Genomic DNA, 22,955 nt, shown 5'->3' with positions numbered 1-22,955 from the left:
TTATTTGTCCAATTACACTTCAATGCAGCATATGTGTTTTAGAAGTACGCCTATTCATGAGGAAAATGATTGGTTGTGGTGAAGACGTGTGAAGGACTTGTAGTAAAATCTTGACATGTATGGTTCGGCTGTATTATTTATTCATATTGTTTCTGTATTGTAAGGAAAATGGAACATTATGATCAGTACTACCCTTTATAGAGGCACCAACAAAGTGTGCTGATGTAGTGGAAAGTTTTACATCTTATCCAACTTTATTCTGTTTTTAAGAATTTAGAAGGACACAAGGATCTGTAGAAGGACGTTATAATGGAGAAGCGGCCGCCCCTCACATCACCGGGTAAGAGGAGACTTTAATTTCTGGTATTTAGGATCCACCTAGAATACACACATCCTCTAATATAAGAACATAGGATGTCCGATTCCTATAAGCTGTCAGATTGTCACTGTCTATTTCTTCATGGAGGAGTTGGAATACAGTATATAGAAGGACACAAGGATCTGTAGAAGGACGTCATGATGGAGAGGCGGCCGCCCCTCACATCACCGGGTAACAGGAGACATTCATTTCTTGTATTGAGGAACCCCCTAGATACACACATCCTCTGATATAAAGATATAGAAACAATGTATTCAGTCAGTGTGTGTGTTTCCTACAGATGGATCCAGTAACAGAAATCCCCCAGAGAGATGTCCCCGTCCTCTGTATTCCCGGGACTCCACACAGGAACATCAGGAGATCCCTCAGGAGGATCAGGTAGATAACCACAAGGGGCAAATAATGATAATTTATCAATGAGATATAACAGAGAAAACATTAGATATTTAAACTATTTCTATGTTTCTAGAAGTATTCTCTGTATGTTTATTTTCTTAAGGATAACAATTTTATAAAAGTTGAAGTAAAAGAAGAAGACAAGGAAGAGACAGATATGAGGCGTGATGAGATGTGTAAGGAGGAGGAAATCCCTCTAGAGATCAGCACAGGTAATAAACACTAAATCCAGAGAAGATTCCCAGATTCTCCTTTTTCAGACACTTCAACAATCCATTTTTTTTAATAGCACCCAAAACAAAAAAACCTGCAAATTCGCATTTGGCTCAGTGCCAGAAAAAGGTACATAAGCTACTTTGTTGCCAAACGCGTTGCGTCCCTCAGGTGTGAGTCCCAGATTTTCCTTGTTCAGGTCACTATAACAATCTTTTCTTGTCCCCCCTCTTCTGTCAGTAGACAGTAATAGGGAGACAGTATGTGCCCAGAGGGAGAGTTAGGCGCCAACAGCCTCTATTAGAGGCTGCCCCAACACCAGTCTCCCCCCACACACACTCTCTGGGGTCTCTCATACATGTCACTAGACAGTAATAGAGAGACAGTATGTGCCCAGAGGGAGTGTTAGGCGCCATCAGCCTCTATTAGAGGCTGCCCCAACACCAGTCTCCCCCCCACACACACTCTCTGGGGTCTCTCATACATCTCAGTACAGGGGGCTTCACTCTCATCTTTATTCACAGACCCCGGAGACACTCAGAGAGACGTCAAACCTGAGGTGGAGAAAGAAGGATGTTTGAGGATTAAAGAGGAGGAAATTTCTATAGAGATCAGCACAGGTGAGTAAAAATAAATAAGGAAAATATTCACACATTACTTGAATAATATGAACAATAAGTAGATGGATTCTGTTCTTGAAGAATCATTTGAAAGAACCGGTTAAGGGAAAGTTGCTTATAAAATTTGGAAAGAAAGATTAACATTTTTTATTTTCTCTGTAGATGGGCGTTTTAGAAGGTACAGCACTGAGAAGTATTCCATTATCTCTTCAGATGGTCAAAGAAAAGATAATGATAACATCACATTAGATTCACCCCGAGAAAACTCCATTACTCTGAATCTCCATCTGGTACTTTACAATTCAGGTCCGTCATCTGATCCCTCTACACATGGAAGGTGTTCCCCTATTCATTCAGCTCCCGTTATCCATCACACAGTTCATGGTGGCAGGAAAACCTACTCATGTTCAGAGTGTGGGAAAAGATTCCAAAGAAATTCTGAACTTGCCAAACACGAGAGAGTTCACACTGGGGTAAAGCCCTTTTTGTGTTTGGATTGCGGGAAATGTTTTACCCAAAAGAGCAATCTTGTTACGCATCAAAGACTTCACACCGGTGAGAAGCCGTATTCATGTTCTGAATGTGGGAAATGTTTTGCCGAAAAAGGTCCACTGATCCGACACCAAAAGTTGCATACCGGAGAGAAGCCATACTTGTGTTCTGAATGTGGGAGATGTTTTGCACTAAAGTCCACTCTTGTTAACCATCAGAGGACCCACACGGGAGAGAAGCCTTTTTCCTGTTCCGAATGTGGACGATGCTTCACTCAGAAAGTGGACTGCGTTAAACACGAGAGGACTCACAAAAAGGAGAAGCCATATATATGCTGCCAGTGCGGGAAAGCCTTTGTGACCAAGTCATCTCTTATTTATCATCAGATAACACACACAGGTCAGAAGCCTTTTTCATGCCCGGAGTGTGGAAAATGCTTTGTCCTGAAAGGGGAACTTAATAAACACACCAGAGTTCATACGAAGGAAAAACCATATTCTTGCAGCCAGTGTCGAAAAAGCTTTCTAGATAAAGCCGGTCTTGACCGCCACAAAATAATTCACATGGACCGTAAGCCTCATTCCTGCTAAGAGTGTGGGAAAAGGTTTGCAACAAAATCAACTTTAGATTATCACTGGACAACTCACACAGGTGTTAAGCCATATTTGTGCCTTCAGTGTGGAAAATGCTTTGCTCGGAGCAGTGTTAATTTTGGCAGCAAATTTAAATTTAGTTTTAGTCTTAGGACTAAAATGGCATTTTAGTTTTAGTCCCATTTTAGTCTTCTGCTAGTGTTTTAGTTTTAGTCGTATTTAGTCGACTAAAACTCCAGTACATTTTAGTCGACTAAAACTCCAGTACATTTTAGTCGACTAAAACTCCAGTACATTTTAGTCGACTAAAACGTCCTACTTTTTAGTCGACTAAAACTCATTTGAGTCATCTATAGTCGAATGGGTGTAGTTCAATTGCAATTTGTAATGCATTATTTAAGCATTTCTCTACAATTTCCAAACTCATTATATACTACTGCTGGTCCTGGAGTGAAAAATCTAATATGTTATTATTTATGGTTTTAAGCTTTGAGCATGCACCAGTGTTAATTTTGGCAGCAAATTTCGATTTCGTTTTAGTTCTAGTCTTTTGACTAAAATGCCATTTTAGTTTAAGTCGTATTTTAGTCTTAAGACTAAAATGCGATTTTAGTTTTAGTCGTATTTTAGTCATCTGAATTTTTTAGTTTTAGTCGTATTTTAGTCGACTAAAATTGTGTTAGTTTCGTCGACGAAAACGTTTTAGTCGATGAAATTAACACTGGCTCGGAGGGCCGACGTTAGTAAGCATGAACGCAGTCACAGAGAAGCCCGTCCATATTCGTGTTCTGAGTGTGGAAAAGGCTTCCCCAATGAAACCCATTTGCACCTCCACAAAATCATTTACACACGTGAAAAAGAATATCTGTGTCTTCACTGCGCAGAAAGCTGTGCAAATAAAGTTAATTTAGACTGTCATAAGATGGTTCATACAGGGGAGAAGCCATATTCATGTCCCCAGTGCGGGAAAGACTTTCCCTGTAAAGCTTTTCTTCTCCGACACAAAAGAACCCACGCGGAAGAGAAGCCATATACTTGTTCTGTCTGCAGTAAAACTTTCAGCCAGAAATCCAGTTTGGCTATTCATCAGAGAGCTTACACTGGGGAGAAGCCATACTCGTGTTCTGTGTGCGGAAAACCTTTCACCCAGAAATCCAACCTGGCCACTCATGAAAGGAGTCACACAGGAGACAAGCCATATTCGTGTCCTCATTGCAGGAAAAGCTTTGCATAGAAATCCAATCTTGCTGAGCACGAGAGGATCCACACAGGGCTGAATCCCTATGTGTGTCCTGAGTGTGGAGAAAGTTTTGGCAGGAAATCTAAACTTATCATCCACCAACATTCTCGCATGGGATATACTGCTGGTCCACCTTTGGCACTTTTCCACTGCAAGTACCGGCTCGGCTCGACTCGGCACTGCTTGGCCCTGCTCGGCTCAGTTTGCTTTTCCACAGCGTGGTCCGAGTCGGCATGTTTCAGCACTGTATAGGCTCTACTCGGCTCGGTTTGCTTTTCCACTAAAGTAGTAAGTGGGTGGGATTACAACGATTCTCTGACCAATCAGTGGCTAGTAGTGACAAACAATCAAGGCTGCATGCAAAGGATTGGGAGATATGGTATAGGTACGGCCCGCTTGGAACCCCAACCGAGGTGGTACTGTTTAACCACTTTACCACCGGAGGATTTTCCTGCTTTACGTCCAGACCACTTTTTGCGATTCGGCACTGTGCGATTTTAACTGACAATTGCGCGGTCATGCAACGCCGTACCCAAACTAAATTTACGTCCTTTTTTTCCCACAAACAGAGCTTTCTTTTGGTGGTATTTGATCACCTCTGCGCTTTTCATTTTTTGCGATATTAATAAAAAAATGCGTCAATTTTGAAAAAATAACAATATTTTTCTACTTTGACAGTTAAAAAATATCCAATATATTCAATTTTTGTCATATATTTAGGCCAAAATGTATTTAGCTACATGTCTTTGACAAAAAAAAATTCTCAATGAGCGTATTTTTAACCGCTTTAAGACCGGAAGATTTTACCCCATTCCTTGACCAGGCCATATTTTGCGATTCGGCACTGCGTTATTTTAACGGACAATTGCGCGGTCGTGCGACGCTGTACCCAAATTAAATGTATGTCCTTTTTTCCCCACAAACAGAGCTTTCTTTTGGTGGTATTTGATCACCTGTGCGATTTTTACTTTTTGCGCTATAAACAAAAAAAAGAGCGACAATTTTGAAAAAATAACGATATTTTTCACATTTTTTTTTTATATGAAATTCCCCCCCAAAAAAATGTAAAAATCAAAATGTTTTAACATTTTAGGCTAATTTTGTTTTCTGCTACATATTTTTGGTAAAAAAAAATCGCAATAAGCGTATTTTGATTGGTTTGCGCAAAAGTTATCGCAGCTACTAACTACGGGAAACTTATGTCATTTTTATTGTTTTTTTTTTAACTAGTAATGGCGGCGATCTGGTGGCGATCTGCGATTTTTTTTTTTTTTTTGTGGGACTGCGACATTGCGGCGGACAGATCGGACCTTTGACTGACATTTTTGACACTTTTGGGGGTACCAGTGACATTACTACAGTAATCAGTGCTATAAATATGCATGGTTACTGTAAAAATGACACTGGCAGGGAAGGGGTTAACTTTTATTGGTGATCAAGGGGTTAATGTATGCCTGGTGCTTACTGACGTGTGTGGGGGGAGGGGACTGTGTGACACAGGCACAGATCGCATGCTCAGCTATGCTGAATCCTGCAATCTGTCCCTGCCAATCACTTAGGAGATCCGCCCGCTTTGTTTACACAAGCGGGCGGATCTCCACACTCGATCCCCGAGGATCGGGGAAGAGCGGCGGTGATCACCGCCGCTCCTCCCCTGGCCCGACTCCCGCTGTAACTGAATACAGCGGGAGCGAGCCTCCGGCGGCGCCCGCGCGCCGCCAACGAGGGGAGGAGTCCAGCGATGTAGGTCTAGGTCGCTGGACGATAACGAGACACTTTGCCGCAGTACCAGCTCAGTGAGCGGTCGGCAAGTGGTTAAGCGAGCCGTACCATTTAATGGAAAAGCGCCACTGTACCAAACCGTACCGAACCGTTCTAACCCGTAGCATGCGGTATCATGCAGTGGAAAAGTCCCACTAGTGACATGTCTCTAAATGTAGACTTTCAGATCAAAGAGGAGCTTCTGGACACCCAAGAAAAAAAGAACAGGTTGCACAATGATCCTGCACAGTTATTGCTTGCTTCTTAACACGCAGCGGTTGCTGTAGAGCAGCTTTTCTTAGACGGGGATGTCAGAAGGTTCTTAGTCATCTCTCTACCACTTTTGAAGGTATTGGAATCATTGACTTGTGGACAGAGGGCTGTGTTTGCTATTACTTCTCTTTAGCATTTAAAAGGACTAAATATGGCTATGCTCCCAATATTAACAATAATTAACAACCTGCCTACTGGGCATTTTCACCCTCTTCCTACCCAGGCCAATTTTCAGCTTTCAGCACTGTCACACTTTGAATGACAATTGGGGTATAGTTTTTTTAGGGGGTCAGGCAATACTGCACCCAAACAAAGTTTTCTTTCACACAAGTAGAGCTCTCTTTTGGGTTTTATTTAATCACCGAGTTTTTTATGTTTTGCTAAACAAACAAAAAAATAAAGAAAATTTTGAAAAACAAAACATTTTTCATAGTTATAAAATTTAGCAAAAAGGTAATTTTTCTTCTTCACTTATGTGCGCTGGTGAGGCTGCACTGATGAGACGGCACTGGTGGGCACTAATGAGGCTGCACTGATAGGTGGCACTGATGGGCTCTGATAGGTAGCACTGATAGGTGACATTGATGATGAGACACTGATAGGTGGCACTGTTGGAGCCGATGTCCCTGTAACAGGGGCCGGCTTGTGTTTACATCCTGTGATCAGCTGTCATTGGCTGACAGCTGATCATGTGGTATAGGGCCACTGCGATTGACCCTTTATCCCGATCTGTGATCTGCCGAGTCTGATGGACTCGACAAACAGTGCGCACCCACTGAAGGATGTCCATGCACGCCTGGATATATCGCAGGCAGGAAGCAGTTGAAGATACCTTTAAAGAGGAAGTAAACCCTCGTCTGACACTTTTACCTATAGGTAAGCCTATGATAAGGCTTACCTATAGGTACTGTAAATATCTCCTAAACATGTACCGTTTAGGAGATATTTACCTTACATGCAGCCAGTGACGTCACTGACGCATGCGCTCTGTAGGAACAGCCGCTGGTACCGTTTCTTCAGAGCCCCGTGCCGGTCAGCTCCCGCGCGCGTACGCGGGAGTGACGTCACCGCGGCTCCGGCCAATCAGATGGCCGGATTCCGCGATCCCGGAAAGACGGGCGACTGGACATGTCGCCCGTCATACAGGTGAGCGGGCGGCACGGCGGGGGCTCATTCTAAGGTAAGTATTTCATAATGAGCTAGTATGCGATGCATACTAGCTCATTATGTGTTTCTCTTACAGGTTGCAAAAAATAAAGTAATATGGGTTTACAACCTCTTTAACTACTTTCTGCCTACCTGCGGTAGATTTACTGCGGATGGGCAGCACAGGCAGGCTGGACAATGTACCTGTACGTTGCCACGTCTTCTGGATTGAGGGGCGCACATGCATGCACCTCTTGTCGACCCGTGCTGTGTCCAATCAGTTTGGCAGCAGATTTCAGCCAATCATTTTGGCTGAAATCAGCTGATTTGCTGTGTCCAATTACAGACAGAGCTCTGTGTTTACAAAAACACATAAGTGTGTGTGTATAGGAACAGCGACCTGGCTATTTCCTCTCCCTGCAAAGAAGGGAGAAAAACAGCCAGACCAGATAGTAAGGACAGCACATATTACACTTGTTAGACACACAGTTAACCCCTTAAATGCACCTAGGTGTTAACCCCTTCCCAGCCAGTGTAATTAGTACAGTGTCAGTGTATGGTATTATCACGATCACTGTATTAGTGGCACTAGCGACATCAGTGTCAGTTATCGACCCTCCCAGATAGTGTCAGTTAGTGCCAAATTGCCTGCTAGCCTATCAGTCACACAAAAAGTCGCTAATCACAACCCATACAGTATAGCTGTGTAAGTTCCTGTATATATAACATAGTTTATAGACGCTATAACTTTCGCACAAACCAATTATTATACACTTATTGGGATTTTTTTTTTTTTTTTACCAAAGACATGTAGCAGAATACATTTTTGATTTTTTTTTTCTGGATATGTTGTGTAACGGAAAGTAGAAAATAGCATTTTGTTTTCAAAATGTTCAGATTTTTAATTTATATAATACAAAATAAAAACCCAGTTTGTGATCAAATACCACCAAATGAAAGCTCTATTTGTGTGAAAAAAAATATTTAAATTTAATTTGGGTACAGCGCTGCATGACTGTGCAATTGCCAGTTAAAGTAGCGCAGTGCTGAATAGCAAAGAATGGCCTGATCATGAAGGGGGGAAAACCTTCCGGAGGTCGTGTGGTTAAAGGATAGGAGAGTTATCACCTTAAGGCCCCTTTCAAACAGGGAGTCCGTCAGGCGGACTCCGTTTATCTCAGTGGGGGATCGATAATCACTAAATCCAGAGAAGAGTCCCAGATTCTCCTTTTTCAGACACTTCAACAATCCATTTTTTTTAATAGCACCCAAAACAAAAAAAACCTGCAAAATCGCATTTGGCTCAGTGCCAGAAAAAGGTACATAAGCTACTTTGTTGCCAAACGCGTTGCGTCCCTCAGGTGTGAGTCCCAGATTTTCCTTGTTCAGTCACTACAACAATCTTTTCTTCTCCCTTGTCTTCTGTCGCTAGACAGTAATAGGGAGACAGTATGTGCCCAGAGGGAGAGTTAGGCGCCATCAGCCTCTATTAGAGGCTGCCCCAACACCAGTCTCCCCCCCACACACACTCTCTGGGGACTCTCATACATCTCAGTAAAGGGGGCTTCACTCTCATCTTTATTCACAGACCCCGGAGACACTCAGAGAGACGTCAAACCTGAGGTGGAGAAAGAAGGATGTTTGAGGATTAAAGAGGAGGAAATTTCTTTAGAGATCAGCACAGGTGAGTAAAAATAAATAAGGAAAATATTCACACATTACTTGAATAATATGCACAATAAGTAGATGGATTCTGTTCTTGAAAATTCATTTGAAAGAACCCGTTAAGGGAAAGTTGCTTATAAAATTTGGAAAGAAAGATTAACATTTTTTATTTTCTCTGTAGATGGGTGTTTTAGAAGGTACAGCACTGAGAAGTATTCCATTATCTCTTCAGATGGTCAAAGAAAAGTTAATGACATCACATTAGATTCACCCCGAGAAAACCCCATTACTCCGAATCTCCATCTGGTACTTTACAATTCAGGTCCGTCATCTGATCCCTCTACACATGGAAGGTGTTCCCCTATTCATTCAGCTCCCGTTATCCATCACACAGTTCATGGTGGCAGGAAAACCTACTCATGTTCAGAGTGTGGGAAAAGATTCCAAAGAAATTCTGAACTTGCCAAACACGAGAGAGTTCACACTGGGGTAAAGCCCTTTTTGTGTTTGGATTGCGGGAAATGTTTTACCCAAAAGGGCAATCTTGTTACGCATCAAAGACTTCACACCGGTGAGAAGCCGTATTCATGTTCTGAATGTGGGAAATGTTTTGCCGAAAAAGGTCCACTGATCCGACACCAAAAGTTGCATACCGGAGAGAAGCCATACTTGTGTTCTGAATGTGGGAGATGTTTTGCACTAAAGTCCACTCTTGTTAACCATCAGAGGACCCACACGGGAGAGAAGCCTTTTTCCTGTTCCGAATGTGGACGATGCTTCACTCAGAAAGTGGACTGCGTTAAACACGAGAGGACTCACAAAAAGGAGAAGCCATATATATGCTGCCAGTGCGGGAAAGCCTTTGTGACCAAGTCATCTCTTATTTATCATCAGATAACACACACAGGTCAGAAGCCTTTTTCATGCCCGGAGTGTGGAAAATGCTTTGTCCTGAAAGGGGAACTTAATAAACACACCAGAGTTCATACAAAGGAAAAACCATATTCTTGCAGCCAGTGTCGAAAAAGCTTTCTAGATAAAGCTGGTCTTGACCGCCACAAAATAATTCACATGGACCGGAAGCCTCATTCCTGCTAAGAGTGTGGGAAAAGTTTTGCAACAAAATCAGCTTTAGATTATCACTGGACAACACACACAGGTGTGAAGCCATATTTTTGCCTTCAATGTGGAAAATGCTTTGCTCGAAGGGCCGACGTTAGTAAGCATGAACGCAGTCACAGAGAAGCCGTCCATATTCGTGTTCTGAGTGTGGAAAAGGCTTCCCCGATGAAACCCATTTGCACCTCCACAAAATCATTCACACACGTGAAAAAGAATATCTGTGTCTTCACTGCGTAGAAAGCTGTGCAAATAAAGTTAATTTAGACTGTCATAAGATGGTTCATACAGGGGAGAAGCCATATTCATGTCCCCAGTGCGGGAAAGACTTTCCCTGTAAAGCTTTTCTTCTCCGACACAAAAGAACCCACGCGGAAGAGAAGCCATATACTTGTTCTGTCTGCAGTAAAACTTTCAGCCAGAAATCCAGTTTGGCTATTCATCAGAGAGCTTACACTGGGGAGAAGCCATACTCTTGTTCTGTGTGCGGAAAACCTTTCACCCAGAAATCCAACCTGGCCACTCATGAAAGGAGTCACACAGGAGACAAGCCATATTCGTGTCCTCATTGCAGGAAAAGCTTTGCATAGAAATCCAATCTTGCTGAGCATGAGAGGATCCACACATGGCTGAATCCCTATGTGTGTCCTGAGAGTGGAGAATGTTTTTGCAGGAAATCTAAACTTATCATCCACCAACATTCTCGCATGGGATATCCTGCTGGTCCACCTTTGGCACTTTTCCACTGCAAGTACCGGCTCGGCTCGACTCGGCACTGCTTGGTCCTGCTCGGTTCAGTTTGCTTTTCCACAGCGTGGTACGAGTTGGCACATTTCAGCACTGTATAGGCTCTACTCGGCTCGGTTTGCTTTTCCACTAAAGTAGTAAGTGGGTGGGATTACAACGATTCTCTGACCAATCAGTGGCTAGTAGTGACAAACAATCAAGACTGCATGCAAAGGATTGTGGGATATGGTATAGGTACGGCCCGCTTGGAACCCCAACTGAGGTGGTACTGTTTAACCACTTTACCACCGGAGGATTTTCCTGCTTTACGTCCAGGCCACTTTTTGCGATTCGGCACTGTGCGATTTTAACTGACAATTGCGCGGTCATGCAACGCCGTACCCAAACAAAATTTACGTCCTTTTTTTTACCACAAACAGAGCTTTCTTTTGGTGATATTTGATCACCTCTGCGCTTTTCATTTTTTGTGATATTAATAAAATGTGACAATTTTGAAAAAATAACAATATTTTTCTACTTTGACAGTTAAAAAATATGCAATATATTCAATTTATGTCATATATTTAGGCCAAAATGTATTTAGCTACATGTCTTTGACAAAAAAATTCTCAATGAGCGTATTTTTAACCGCTTTAAGACCGAAAGATTTTACCCCATTCCTTGACCAGGCCATATTTTGCGATTCGGCACTGCGTTACTTTAACGGACAATTGCGCGGTTGTGCGATGCTGTACCCAAATTAAATGTATGTCCTTTTTTCCCCACAAACAGAGCTTTCTTTTGGTGGTATTTGATCACCTATGCAATTTTTACTTTTTGCGCTATAAACAAAAAAAGAGCGACAATTTTGAAAAAATAACAATATTTTTCGAATTTTTTATATGAAATTCCCCCCAAAAAAATGTAAAAAATCAAAATTTTTTAACATTTTAGGCCAATTTGTTTTCTGCTACATATTTTTGGTAAAAAAAAAAAATTGCAATAAGCGTATTTTGATTGGTTTGCACAAAAGTTATCGCAGCTACTAACTACGGGAAATTTATGTCATTTTTATTGTTTTTTTTTTTTTTTAACTAGTAATGGCGGCGATCTGGTGGCGATCTGCGATTTTTTTTTTTTTGTGGGACTGCGACATTGCGGCAGACAGATCAGACCCTTGTCTGACATTTTTGACACTTTTGGGGGTACCAGTGACATTACTACAGTAAGTAGTGCTATAAATATGCACTGTTACTGTAAAAATGACACTGGCAGGGAAGGGGTTAACTTTTATTGGTGATCAAGGGGTTAATGTATGCCTGGTGCTTACTAACGTGTGGGGGGAGGTGACTGAGTGACACAAGGACAGATCACAGGTTCAGCTATGCTGAATCCTGCAATCTGTCACTGCCTGTCACTTAGGAGATCAGCCCGCTTGTGTTTACACAAGCGGGCGGATCTCCACACTCGATTCCCCGACGATTGGGGAAGAGCGGCGGTGATCACCGCCGCTCCTTCCCTGGCCCGACTCCCGCTGTGACTGAATACAGCGGGAGCGAGCCTCCGGCGGCGCGCGCGAGCCGCCCACATGGGGAGGAGTCCAGCGACGTAGGTCTACGTCGCTGGACGTAACGAGCCACTTTGCCGCAGTACCAGCTCAGTGATCGGTCGGCAAGTGGTTAAGCGAGCCGTACCATGTAGTGGAAAAGCGCCACGTCTTCTGGGTTGAGGGGCGCACATACATGCACTTCTTGTGGACCCGTGCTGTGTCCAATCAGTTTGGCAGCAGATTTCAGCCAATCATTTTGGCTGAAATCAGCTGATTTGCTGTGTCCAATTACAGACAGAGCTCTGTGTTTACAAAAACACAGAACTCTGTGTGTATAGGAACAGCGACCTGGCTATTTCTTCCCCCTGCAAAGAAGGGAGAAGAATTAAAATAATAAAATCACAATTTTTTAACATTTTAGGCCAATTTTTTTCTGCTACATATTTTTGGTAAAAAAAAAATCGCAATAAGCGTATTTTGATTGGTTTGCGCAAAAGTCATTGCGTTTACTAACTACAGGAAAGATTTATGTCATTTTTATTGTTTTATTTCTTTTTTTAAACTAGTAATGGCAGCAATCTGTGATTCTTTGCCGAGGACAGATGGGACCCCTGACTGACATTTTTGACACTTTTGGGGGGACCAGTGACATTACTACAGTAATCAGTGCTAAAAATTTGCACTGTTACTGTAATAATGACCATAGAGACCTATGATCCTATATAGAAGGGAGAAGAACGGTCAGCTGTGCTTACAATAGCTGACCGCCCTTCTCTCTCAGCAGGGAGCGATCGTGGGGGTCAGGCGGCAATCGGCGCCGCCTGCCCCGTGAATCGGCTTCCCCGCTGACGAGCCGGGGCAGCGCGCGCTTGCCCCCTAGCCGCCAGCGCGCGACCGACGTATACCTATGGAGCCCCCTTAACTGCAGGCGCTAGCCCCCCTGACTGCAGGCGCGCGACCGACGTAGCCCTATGTCGGTTTGCCTGGGAGAGCCACACTGCCGCAGTATATAGGTATAGTGGTCGGCAACCGGTTAAAGTAGCGCAGTGCTGAATAGCAAAAAATGGCCTGGTCATGAAGGGGGTAAAGCCTTCCAGAGGTCGTGTGGTTAAATGATAGGAGAGTTATCGCCTTTATACCACAGGCTGTACATCTTGGTGTAAGGACACTGTTTATTAAAAGGTTACACTTACTAGATAAAAGGACAATTCAGCATTTGTCAGCATGAACAAGGCTGCGGCGTCCCGCAGATACACTGGAAGCTCGGACGGAATGTTGGGGGCGTGGCTGCGTCACGTCTGGAACCACCCGACTAGTTTCGTCATAGGTTGACTTCTTCCGGGGTGCCGCAGCCTTGTTCAGATTAGAAATATTTTTGATTTTTATAGTATTTCATTCTTTAGCAGTTACAATTACTTCTAGGATCTGAGGTGGTAATCCATGTAATCTCGTATGTTTAGGTGCAATTAAAAGTATAGAGATTGAAAAAGATCAAACATTTTGTTCTTATTTACTCATTTTGTATGCTTTCTTTATTGAACTGGATTAAAGGAATTTTAGGTGGTTTACTGTCCAGAATCCAGGAGATTTTTTAAGGGAAACAATGATGGCTTTGGGCCATTGTTATGTTAAAGTACTCCTAAAGCCAACATTTTCTTTTTCGTTGTGGATGGAGTAGGAAAGGATTAGAAATACTGCTTTGTATTGCTCTTTGTGACTCTGCAGGGTAGAATTACCCTCTCTATTGTTCTTGGTGACCTTTCAAAAAAAGTGAAGGGAAATCCAAAAGTTTCGATTTTACCTACAGAACAAAAAAGTGAGGATAATCTTCCAATGAGGACACTTTTTCAGTGAAATCCGTCAAAGTGGGGCATTCCCCTTACTTTGTAGAGAATTAGGGCCCGTACACACGATAAGAAAATCTGTAGGGAAAATTCGTCCGACGACCGATCTGCCGATTTTCGGATTGTTAGTATGGTGCTTTCGACAGCTGACTCTGACTTTTCGGCTGATGTGCAGGCTATATAATTTTTGTCGTCCGTCAACACAACGTCCGATTTTCGTCTCATTAGTACAGATTTTGATGGAAAAAAATCCTAAGCGCAAGACTAGGCATGCTCAGAGACGAAAGAACGCATAGAAAGCAATCCAACACATGACATCACTTCTGAAGTAGAATTCTGTCATACGGGAAAATTCGTATGAAAATAACCTCTTCGCTTTCCACATCAGACTAGCGTGCTACAAAAAACGGACGACAGATCGTTCGATAATCTGATCGTGTGTACTGGGCTTAACTCTTACTTTCTGTTGTGTCTCGGACAGTTTAGCAGTGGTCAGCCTGACTCGATTTTTTTCCAGGAGCTGGACAAGAAGTCCAAGTCCAGCTCACCCTAAAAGGGAAGTCCTGCTTTAAAACTTACTCCCCCCCCTTTTTGAGGTTTTTTTCTTTATTTGGGGTTTTGATAGGTACCCACTCTCACTTCTGCTAAGACTGCCTAGGCATTTATTGCTGTCAATTTTAGATCCGAACAGCAACGTTCACTCCCTGAAGAAGGGGGAGTCTCTGTTCCCCTGAAACATGTTGGCTTTAACATGTTCGGTTACTATCATTAAAACGACGATCTTTTGGTCCAAGTTGGATTCTCATTTTTGTCATCGGGCGCTCCTTTAACCTACCACTACTAGGCATTTATTGCGGAAGTTCACCTCCCTCCTAACCCTACCTGCAACCTTCTGGGACACTCTAGTGTTAAAAGATCAGGTCTGAGCCATCCAGGTACATTGTAAAACCAGAATTGCAAGAAGCAGAGAAGAGAATATAAAGCCAAATAATACAGAGCAGACCTACAGCAAGGCATCATGGGAAAGAATACCCTCGACAAACCCTAACACCATGTCAAGCCTTGGTAGGGAGGGCTAATTATTGTTCTGAAAAAGTTTTATAAAAAAAAAAAAAGACTTTGCTTCAATTTGCATATATTGTCATTGTCCTGTTTTTATTGCTGATCTGCTCAATTGTTTACAGCATACAATGCAGCATCATTGATAAATCATTCCATGTATCTATGTATAATAAACTGTACAAGCCTTGAAAAAATGACCATGAATGGATTTTTATTTTACAGTGATGTCAGTTCAATGATTAGACCAATATTTATCATGTATACTAACAGAGCATTATAAGTTTTGTGTTCTTTTGAGTAGAGATGAGAAATCTGATTGACAAGCCACAAATTTTTATTTTCCCTCCATACATCTGATATACAGAGAATCATATAATTTGAGTTAGAAATGTTTGTTTCAACGAAAAGGATGATCTTCACGAATGAAACCCCTCATCTCTGCTGGCCTCAATTCCTAAGCCATGTGCTGATCACACCACCCTAAAACTTTAAAGCCTCCTGAACCACCCTAGCTATGCTTGCCAGTTATGGCACTTTTCCACCCGGCTCGGCTCCACTCGGCACTGCTTGGCCCAGCTCGGCTCAGTTTGCTTTTCCACTGCGTAGTACGAGTCGGCACCTTTCAGCACTGTATAGGCTCTACTCTGCTTGGTTTGCTTTTCCACTAAAGTAGTACTAAGTGGGTGGGATTACAACGATTCTATGACCAATCAGTGGCTTGTAGTGACAAACAATCAATGCTGCATGCAAAGGATTGTGGGATATGGTATCGGTACGGCCTGCTTGGAACCTCAACCGAGGTGGTACTGTTTAACCACTTGCCGACTGCCTAACGCCGATCTACGTCGGCAGTCAGCCCCTCACAGGCAAAGTGACGTAGGGCTACGTCACTAGCTTGTGAGGGTCTAGGGAGCGAGCGCGCGCCCCCGGAGGCGCGCTCCCGCTCCCGCGTGGTCACGGACCCCCCCGCGCGTGTGACCAGCGGACCCGATGTCCGCCGGTCACTCGGCGATCGGCGGGGGAGAGGGAGAATGTCAGGCAGCTTGTGTAAACAAGCCACCTGTCATTCTCCTCGCTGTAAAGGCACTGATCAAACGGATCTAGTATGTAGATCCGTTGATCAGTGTCCTTACAGCTCAAGCCACAGCCAATCACAGTAGAAAGCACGCCCCTAGGGATACACACAGCCCCTCCCTCCCAAATAAAGTTAACCCCTTCACAACCAGTGTATTTTTACATTAACAGTGCATATGTATAGCACTGATTACTGTAGAAATGTCACTGGTAACCCCAAAAGTGTCACAAATGTCAGTCAAGGGTCCGATCTGTCCGCCGCAGTACCGCAAAAAAAATCGCAGATCGCCGCCATTACGCGTTAAAAAAAAAAACAACAAAAATGACAAAAATCTTTCCCTTTGTTAGTAAACGCAATAACTTTTGCGCAAACCAATCAAAATACGCTTTTTGCGATTTTTTTTACCAAACATATGTAGCATAAAACAAATTGGCCGAAAATTTTAAAAAATTTTGATTTTTACTTTTTTTTGGGGGGGAATTTCATATAAAAAAATTTGAAAAATATTGTTATTTTTGCAAAATTGACGCTCTTTTTTTGTTTATAGCGCGTGATCAAAAAATCGCACAGGTGATCAAATACCACCAAAAGAAAGCTGTGTTTGTGGGAAAAAAAGGACGTCAAATTGGTTTAGGTACAGCGTCGCACGACCGCGCAATTGTCCGTTAAAGTCACGCAGTGCCGAATCGCAAAATACCCCCTGGTCAGGAAGGGGGTAAAATCTTCCGGGACTTAAGTGGTTAAGCGAGCCGTACCGAGCCCATACCATGTAGTGGAAAAGCACCGCTGTACCAAACCGTACCAAACTGTTCTAACCTGTACCATGCAGTGGAAAAGTGCCAAACCGATCCGTCCCATGCAGTGGAAAAGCGCCTTTAGATTTCAGTGCCCACATTCCACCTGTCAACCATTTTCTCTTTGCATACTTTTCATATGTAAACATTAACGACAAACTTTTTGTATTTGCTTCCTTTTGGTCTGTTATACCATTAAAAGTGATCTGTTATATTTGTTCACAAAGTGCATAAAATACCTGCAGATCTTATAAATCCAGTGAGATCGTGACTTCCTGTTGAGAGCCAACAACACAGTGTCTCTTCTGCACTAACCCTTACTGGTGTTCTAAAATTTAGTCGGACCCGTGAAAATTCCGGACCCTCGTCACTTCCGGGGGATGCTCTGTCACCACCAGCTGCTGCGAGCCCCAGTGCGCACGCGCACAAGGCATTTTCAAGGTCTGATGAAATTCTAAGACTTACGAACAGCTGACTGAGAGGAGGAGGTGGGACGCACACACCGCTGCGGGGAAATGTTACAACACCGCCGCGCAGAGCTGACTTAGAGGAGGCGGGAAGGAAGTGAATACTCATACTAAATAGTCATGATAAAAAATGTTTAGTATTTCTTATTATTTTTTTATCATTATTATTTAGTATGAGTATTCACTTCCTTCTCGCCTCCTCTAAGTCAGCTCTGCAACATGTTCCTTGCTCGATGACGCGGCGGTGTTGTAACATTATCCCGCAGCGATGTGTACGTCCCACCTCAGCCCCTCCTCCTCTCAGCTGTTCGTAAGTCTTAGAATTTAATCGGACCTTGAAAATGCCTTGTGCGCATGCGCACCAGGGCTCGCATCAGCTGGGTTATGACGTAGCGTCACCGGAAGTGACGAGGGTCCGGAATTTTCACGGGTCCGACTAAATTTTAGAACACTGGCCCTGCCTAGGTTACCTTTGTAAACCAGAGGACACCTCCCTCCTACGGGATGAAGATAAGGAGAGCCCCATACACACTTCCTGCCCTAGTGCTACAATGCTGCTCCTCCATAGATACAGTACAGTGAGTGAGCGTTGTCACCCTAGGACAGAAATTGTGTTACTGGCAGATTTACCAGGGGAAAATAAAGAGAAAAAGAACATAAAAATAGAAAATGAATGCAACCACTGTATCATAGAAAATAGAAAAAAAAACTATAAAAGGGGAGTAAAATACTGTCCTCCACGGGAGATAGTAAGCATGGAAAATCAAACAGAGGAGGCAGTTCAAACAGACCAATCCACATAACCAATTTTTTTTGTATTTATAGTAAAAAGTTTTTCTTATCTATTGAGTGACCCGATTCTGATACTGTTGGGCTATACTACTGCCTACAGGTGGACTAGACACTGGCAAGCAGACAAAGTTGTAGACCAATCTAAGATAACCCCTCCTTTACCACGTATGCCTCAGATTATAGCAAGCAGTACAATGTAATGTGATCTGTGTCCCTCAACTGGCTCCAAGAAAGAAATTTTCAAATGAGTTAGGGCTCTTTCACACGGGCGATCCGATCAGATCCGCCTGTCAGTTTTTTAGGCGGATCTGATCGGATCCTCCATGCAGCTCTATGGGGCAGCGGATGTCAGCGGAGACGCCTCCGCTGACACCCGCTGCCATCCGTATCCGATCCTGTCCGTGAAATCTGGACGGATGGAAACCCTATTTTTCCATCCGTTCAGGGATCGGACCGGACAGGCGGTCCGCTCTCATCCAATCCCACATAGAGAGCAGCGGGGGCTGTCACACCTCCCTCTCCGCACTGTCATCCGCCGGCTCAGCGGGGATCGGCGGATCGATCCCCGCTGAGCAGCACGGATCCGCCTACGGAGGCGGACCGTGTGAAAGAGCCCCTAGGGTTAAAAAAAAAAATGGGATTTTTGACTTACCGTAAAATCCATTTCTCTGATGTTCATTGATGGACACAGCTCCTGATTCTTTTTAACCATTGGGTTATACTGCCCCCTACAGGAGTAGAACACTAGGCAGGAAAAAGCTTGACTACGCCTATGGGCAGTCCCAGGGGGTATACACCCACACTCAGCTATAGTCACTCAGCTTTGTTACAAGCAGTGCCAGAAGAAAGCCAACTCCATAGAGGGGTGGGTGCTGTGTCCGTCAATGAACATCAGAGAATTGGATTTTACGGTAAGTCAAAAATCCCATTTTCTCTTTCGTTCATTGACGAACACAGCTCCTAATTCTTCTTACCCATTGTCCCAAAGCAGCGTTAAACATGAGTGGGTGGGAAAACATCAGAAAAAAAATTCCCATAGCCAACCAGGTAACATGGAGCTCGACCAAAACAACTGGAGCTCACCTGAATAAAACAATACACCCTCAAAGAGGACCAAGTCCTCTAAACAGCAGCCTGCAAAAACTTGCGGCCAAAAGAAGCATCCGCAGATGCCAACACATCCAAACTTTGTGAAAGTGTGCACAGACCAGGTGGCCGCCTTACAAACCTGCATCACTGATGCCCGATGACGGAAGGTCCAGGAGGCACTAAGCGCCTGAGTAGAGTGTGCCCTAACAGGGAAAGAAGGAACCTGACCCCTAATTGAAAAGGCCTGAATCACTGTCTGTCTGGTCGCAGCAGAAGCAGCCAACACTTTTCGAGGTCCAACCGTGAGTACAAATAGTGAGGCTGACTTCCAAAAAGACTTCGTAGCTGCCAGGTACACCCTGATCGCCCGAACCACTGCCAGGGAATGCAGAGCAATTTCCTTATGATGTTTAGGCCTGGGACAAAGGGAAGGCAACGCAATGTCTTAATTCAAATGGAAATCAGAGACGACCTTTGGAAGGACCAACGGACAGGAACGAAGAACCACCTTAGCTCTGTAAACCAACAGGTAAGGTGAATGGCAAGACAACGTGGCCAGCTCCAATATCCTGCACGTAGAAGTAATCATCACCAAAAAGGCCACCTTCTGGGACAACGTCAGCAGGGGAACTTCCCAATATTTTCGAAGGGAGATTCCTGGATAACTGACAACACCAATTTGAAGACCCACGGTGGTAATAGAGACTGCACCGGAGGAACCAAGCGTCAAGCTCCCTGGATAAAGGTACGCACCAAGGAAAGTGTGGCCAATGGACGTTAAAAGAAAACTGGCAAGGCCCAAACCTGGCCCTTGATGGTACAGAACTGGGTCCTTATTCCTGGCTAGGCAGAAAAAACTGAGTGCCTATAGCTGAGTGTGGGTGTATACCCCCTAGGACTGCCCACAGGGCGTAGTCAAGCTTCTCCTCTCCAGTGCTGCCGAAGTGCAGTGTCTCACTTAACCACTTAAGCCCCGGGAGATTTTACCCCCTTCCTGACCAGGGGGTTTTTTGCGGGTTTTTTTACTGCGTGACTTTAACGGACAATTGCGTGGTCGTGCGACGCTGTACCTAAATGAATTTCACGTCCTTTTTTTCCCACAAACAGAGCTTTCTTTTGGTGGTATTTGATCACCTGTGCGATTTTTTGATCATGCGCTATAAACAAAAAAAGAGCGTAAATTTTGCAAAAATAACAATATTTTTCACTTTTTTTTTTTTAAATTCCCCCCCAAAAATTTGTTTTATGCTACATATGTTTGGTAAAAAAAAAAAAATCGCAAAAAGCGTATTTTGATTGGTTTGCGCAAAAGTTATCGCGTTTACTAACAAAGGTAAAGATTTTTGTCATTTTTGGTGTTTTTTTTTTTAACGAGTAATGGCGGCGATCTGCGATTTTTTTTTTGCGGTACTGCGACATTGCGGCGGACAGATCGGACCCTTGACTGACATTTTTGACACTTTTGGGGGTACCAGTGACATTACTGCAGTAATCAGTGCTATACATATGCACTGTTACTGTAAAAATGACACTGGCAGGGAAGGGGTTAACTGTATTGGAGAGGGAGGGGTTAAGTGTGTTCTAGGGGCGTGATTCTAACTGTGATGGGACAGGTCTCCTATTGTAAAAACAGAGATCAACGGTTCTACATAGTAGAACCGTCTGATCTCCATTTTTACACAGGGGAGAATGACAGGCGGCTTGTTTACATAAGCCGTCCGCCTTTCTCCCGCTCTACCGACGATCGTAGTGTGACCGGCGGACATCGGGTCCGCCGGTCACACGCCCGGACTCCTCTGTGAACGAGCCGAGGCGGGCGCGCGCCTCAGAGGGCGCGCGCTCGCCCGCTATTGGCTCAAAACCTGGTGACAGGATAGCGACGTAGATCTACGTCACTCTGCCTGGCCGGGGCTGACTGCCGCAGTAAATATACTGTGCGCAGTCGGCAACCGGTTAAAGCCTGTTGTACAGCTTCTCCTCTCCAGTGCTGCCGAAGTGCAGTGTCTCACTTAAAGCCTGTTGTATTCCACGGAAGCGCCCATGCAACAAACACTTGTTCTCAAGCTTTTTCCTGCCTAGTGTCCTACTCCTGTAGGGGGCTGTATAACCCAATGGTTACGAAGAATCAGGAGCTGTGTCCGTCACTGAACGATAGAGAAATACTATTTTCTTTCTCATCCATTAGGAGACACAAAAATTCTGATCCTGTTGGGAAATCTAAATGCAGTCCAACTGAGGGATGTGCAACAACCGCCAACAGGCCAAAACAAAAAACAGAAATGGGGACTGACTGCAGCCTAAAAGCCGCCTGAAGCACCAACACCCAAAGCTGACACTCGATGAAGTTACTTCAGATAGTGTATTGAATGACGCTGGGAACCTAGGTGGATTCTACTTGGTACTTTTTCATTGATATTGTCAAAGTATTCTACTTCTGTTATCCTGATGGGGGATCTGGGTAATTTGTAGGCTGCTTCCATACACCAAGGGACCTCATGGAAAACCTTGGGAAACTGGTATATACAGTAGGTTGAACCTAAGATTTGGAGCTCAAAAAACTGAAGTGTTAAAATCCAAATGGAAGGCTTTATTCCAAAACATGTAGTGAACTCAACAGCTAACACCTGGACCTCAACCCCATCTTGACCCATTGGCCATACTTGGTTTATTGATGTTAAAAACACCTTGAAATACTTCTCCTGATGAATCTATTGATCCAATCTCATTTGACTGAACACCAACACTAAAGCAGGCCATAGACGTTTCGAATTTCATACGATTTATCGTGCGATAAACGCAAGCGGCACTCATGTACATCATCGAGTGTACCATCAATGTGATCCGAAAATCGTACAACCAAACACTATTTTTTGTGCCTTTTAACCACATCTCTACTGGACACACTCCCTACTGTTCTGTGTTTTGTTAGGTGAAATCATACAACTCCCCCATTAATGATACGAAATTTGGCCGATTTTCGCAAAAAAACCCAACATGTTGGATATGTGAATTTTTGCTGTCGTACGAAAATCGCATGTTTTACATACCACACTAACGATACGAAAATCGTTCGATAACACTGGCATTCACGATTTTCGTACGAAATTCGAAACGTCTATGGCCTGCTTTAGTCTTGTGGTTTTAGCCAAGGAGAGTATCACATTTCAGGCAGTGTCACCTGTCTCTTGACCACTTTGTGATCACATGACCAAATGCTTCTATTTTGGCTGGTATTTGTGATATCACTGCCTAACAAGGATTTATTCCAAGATAGGTGTTTCAGGGTCTCTTCTTATGTATCTTTAACCGGTTGCCGACCGCCGCACGACTATATACTGCGGCGGTCAGCCCCGGCCAGGCAGAGTGACGTATCGGTACGTCACTCGCCTGTCACTGACTTGCAAGCCTATCGCGGGCGGGCGCGCGCCCGCCGAGGCGCGCGCCCGCCGTGGCTCGTTCGCAGGCAAGTCAGTGCGTGTGACCGGCGGACTCGATGTCCGCCAGTCACACTGCGATCGCTCCTGTGAAGGGAGAAAGACAGAGCGGCTTGTGTAAACAAGCTGCCTGTCAGTTCTCCCTGTGTAAAAGTGAAGTTCTGTCCGTTCTACTATGTAGAACGGTTGATCTTTGCTTTTACACCAATAGGAATGTCCCTACACA

At 43.9% G+C, this 22,955-nt stretch overlaps 2 protein-coding genes across 2 annotated transcripts in view; one reads left to right on the top strand and one right to left on the bottom strand.

The window, feature by feature from the left end:
• Window positions 1-22,955, bottom strand: part of LOC309564361 (uncharacterized protein) — a 1,000,117-nt gene that overhangs the window by 766,751 nt on the left and 210,411 nt on the right. The window lies entirely within an intron of this gene.
• On the top strand, window positions 269-10,487 carry LOC309563363 (uncharacterized protein; the record flags this gene model as incomplete). The annotated part of the gene is given in 12 exon segments (XM_082267757.1): window positions 269-340; window positions 660-757; window positions 879-987; window positions 1,513-1,608; window positions 1,771-2,163; window positions 2,215-2,670; window positions 3,629-3,907; window positions 8,702-8,797; window positions 8,960-9,567; window positions 9,652-9,823; window positions 9,908-10,015; window positions 10,018-10,487. Coding segments are annotated over 12 exon segments (2,916 nt in total). The 5' UTR covers window positions 269-309.

This window comes from Pelophylax lessonae (genome assembly GCF_965119305.1).
Source record: "Pelophylax lessonae genome assembly, chromosome: 9".
NCBI classification, from domain to species: domain Eukaryota; kingdom Metazoa; phylum Chordata; class Amphibia; order Anura; family Ranidae; genus Pelophylax; species Pelophylax lessonae.
The sequence above is the reverse complement of the archived record's forward strand: the minus strand, read 5'-3'. Positions and strand labels throughout refer to the sequence as shown.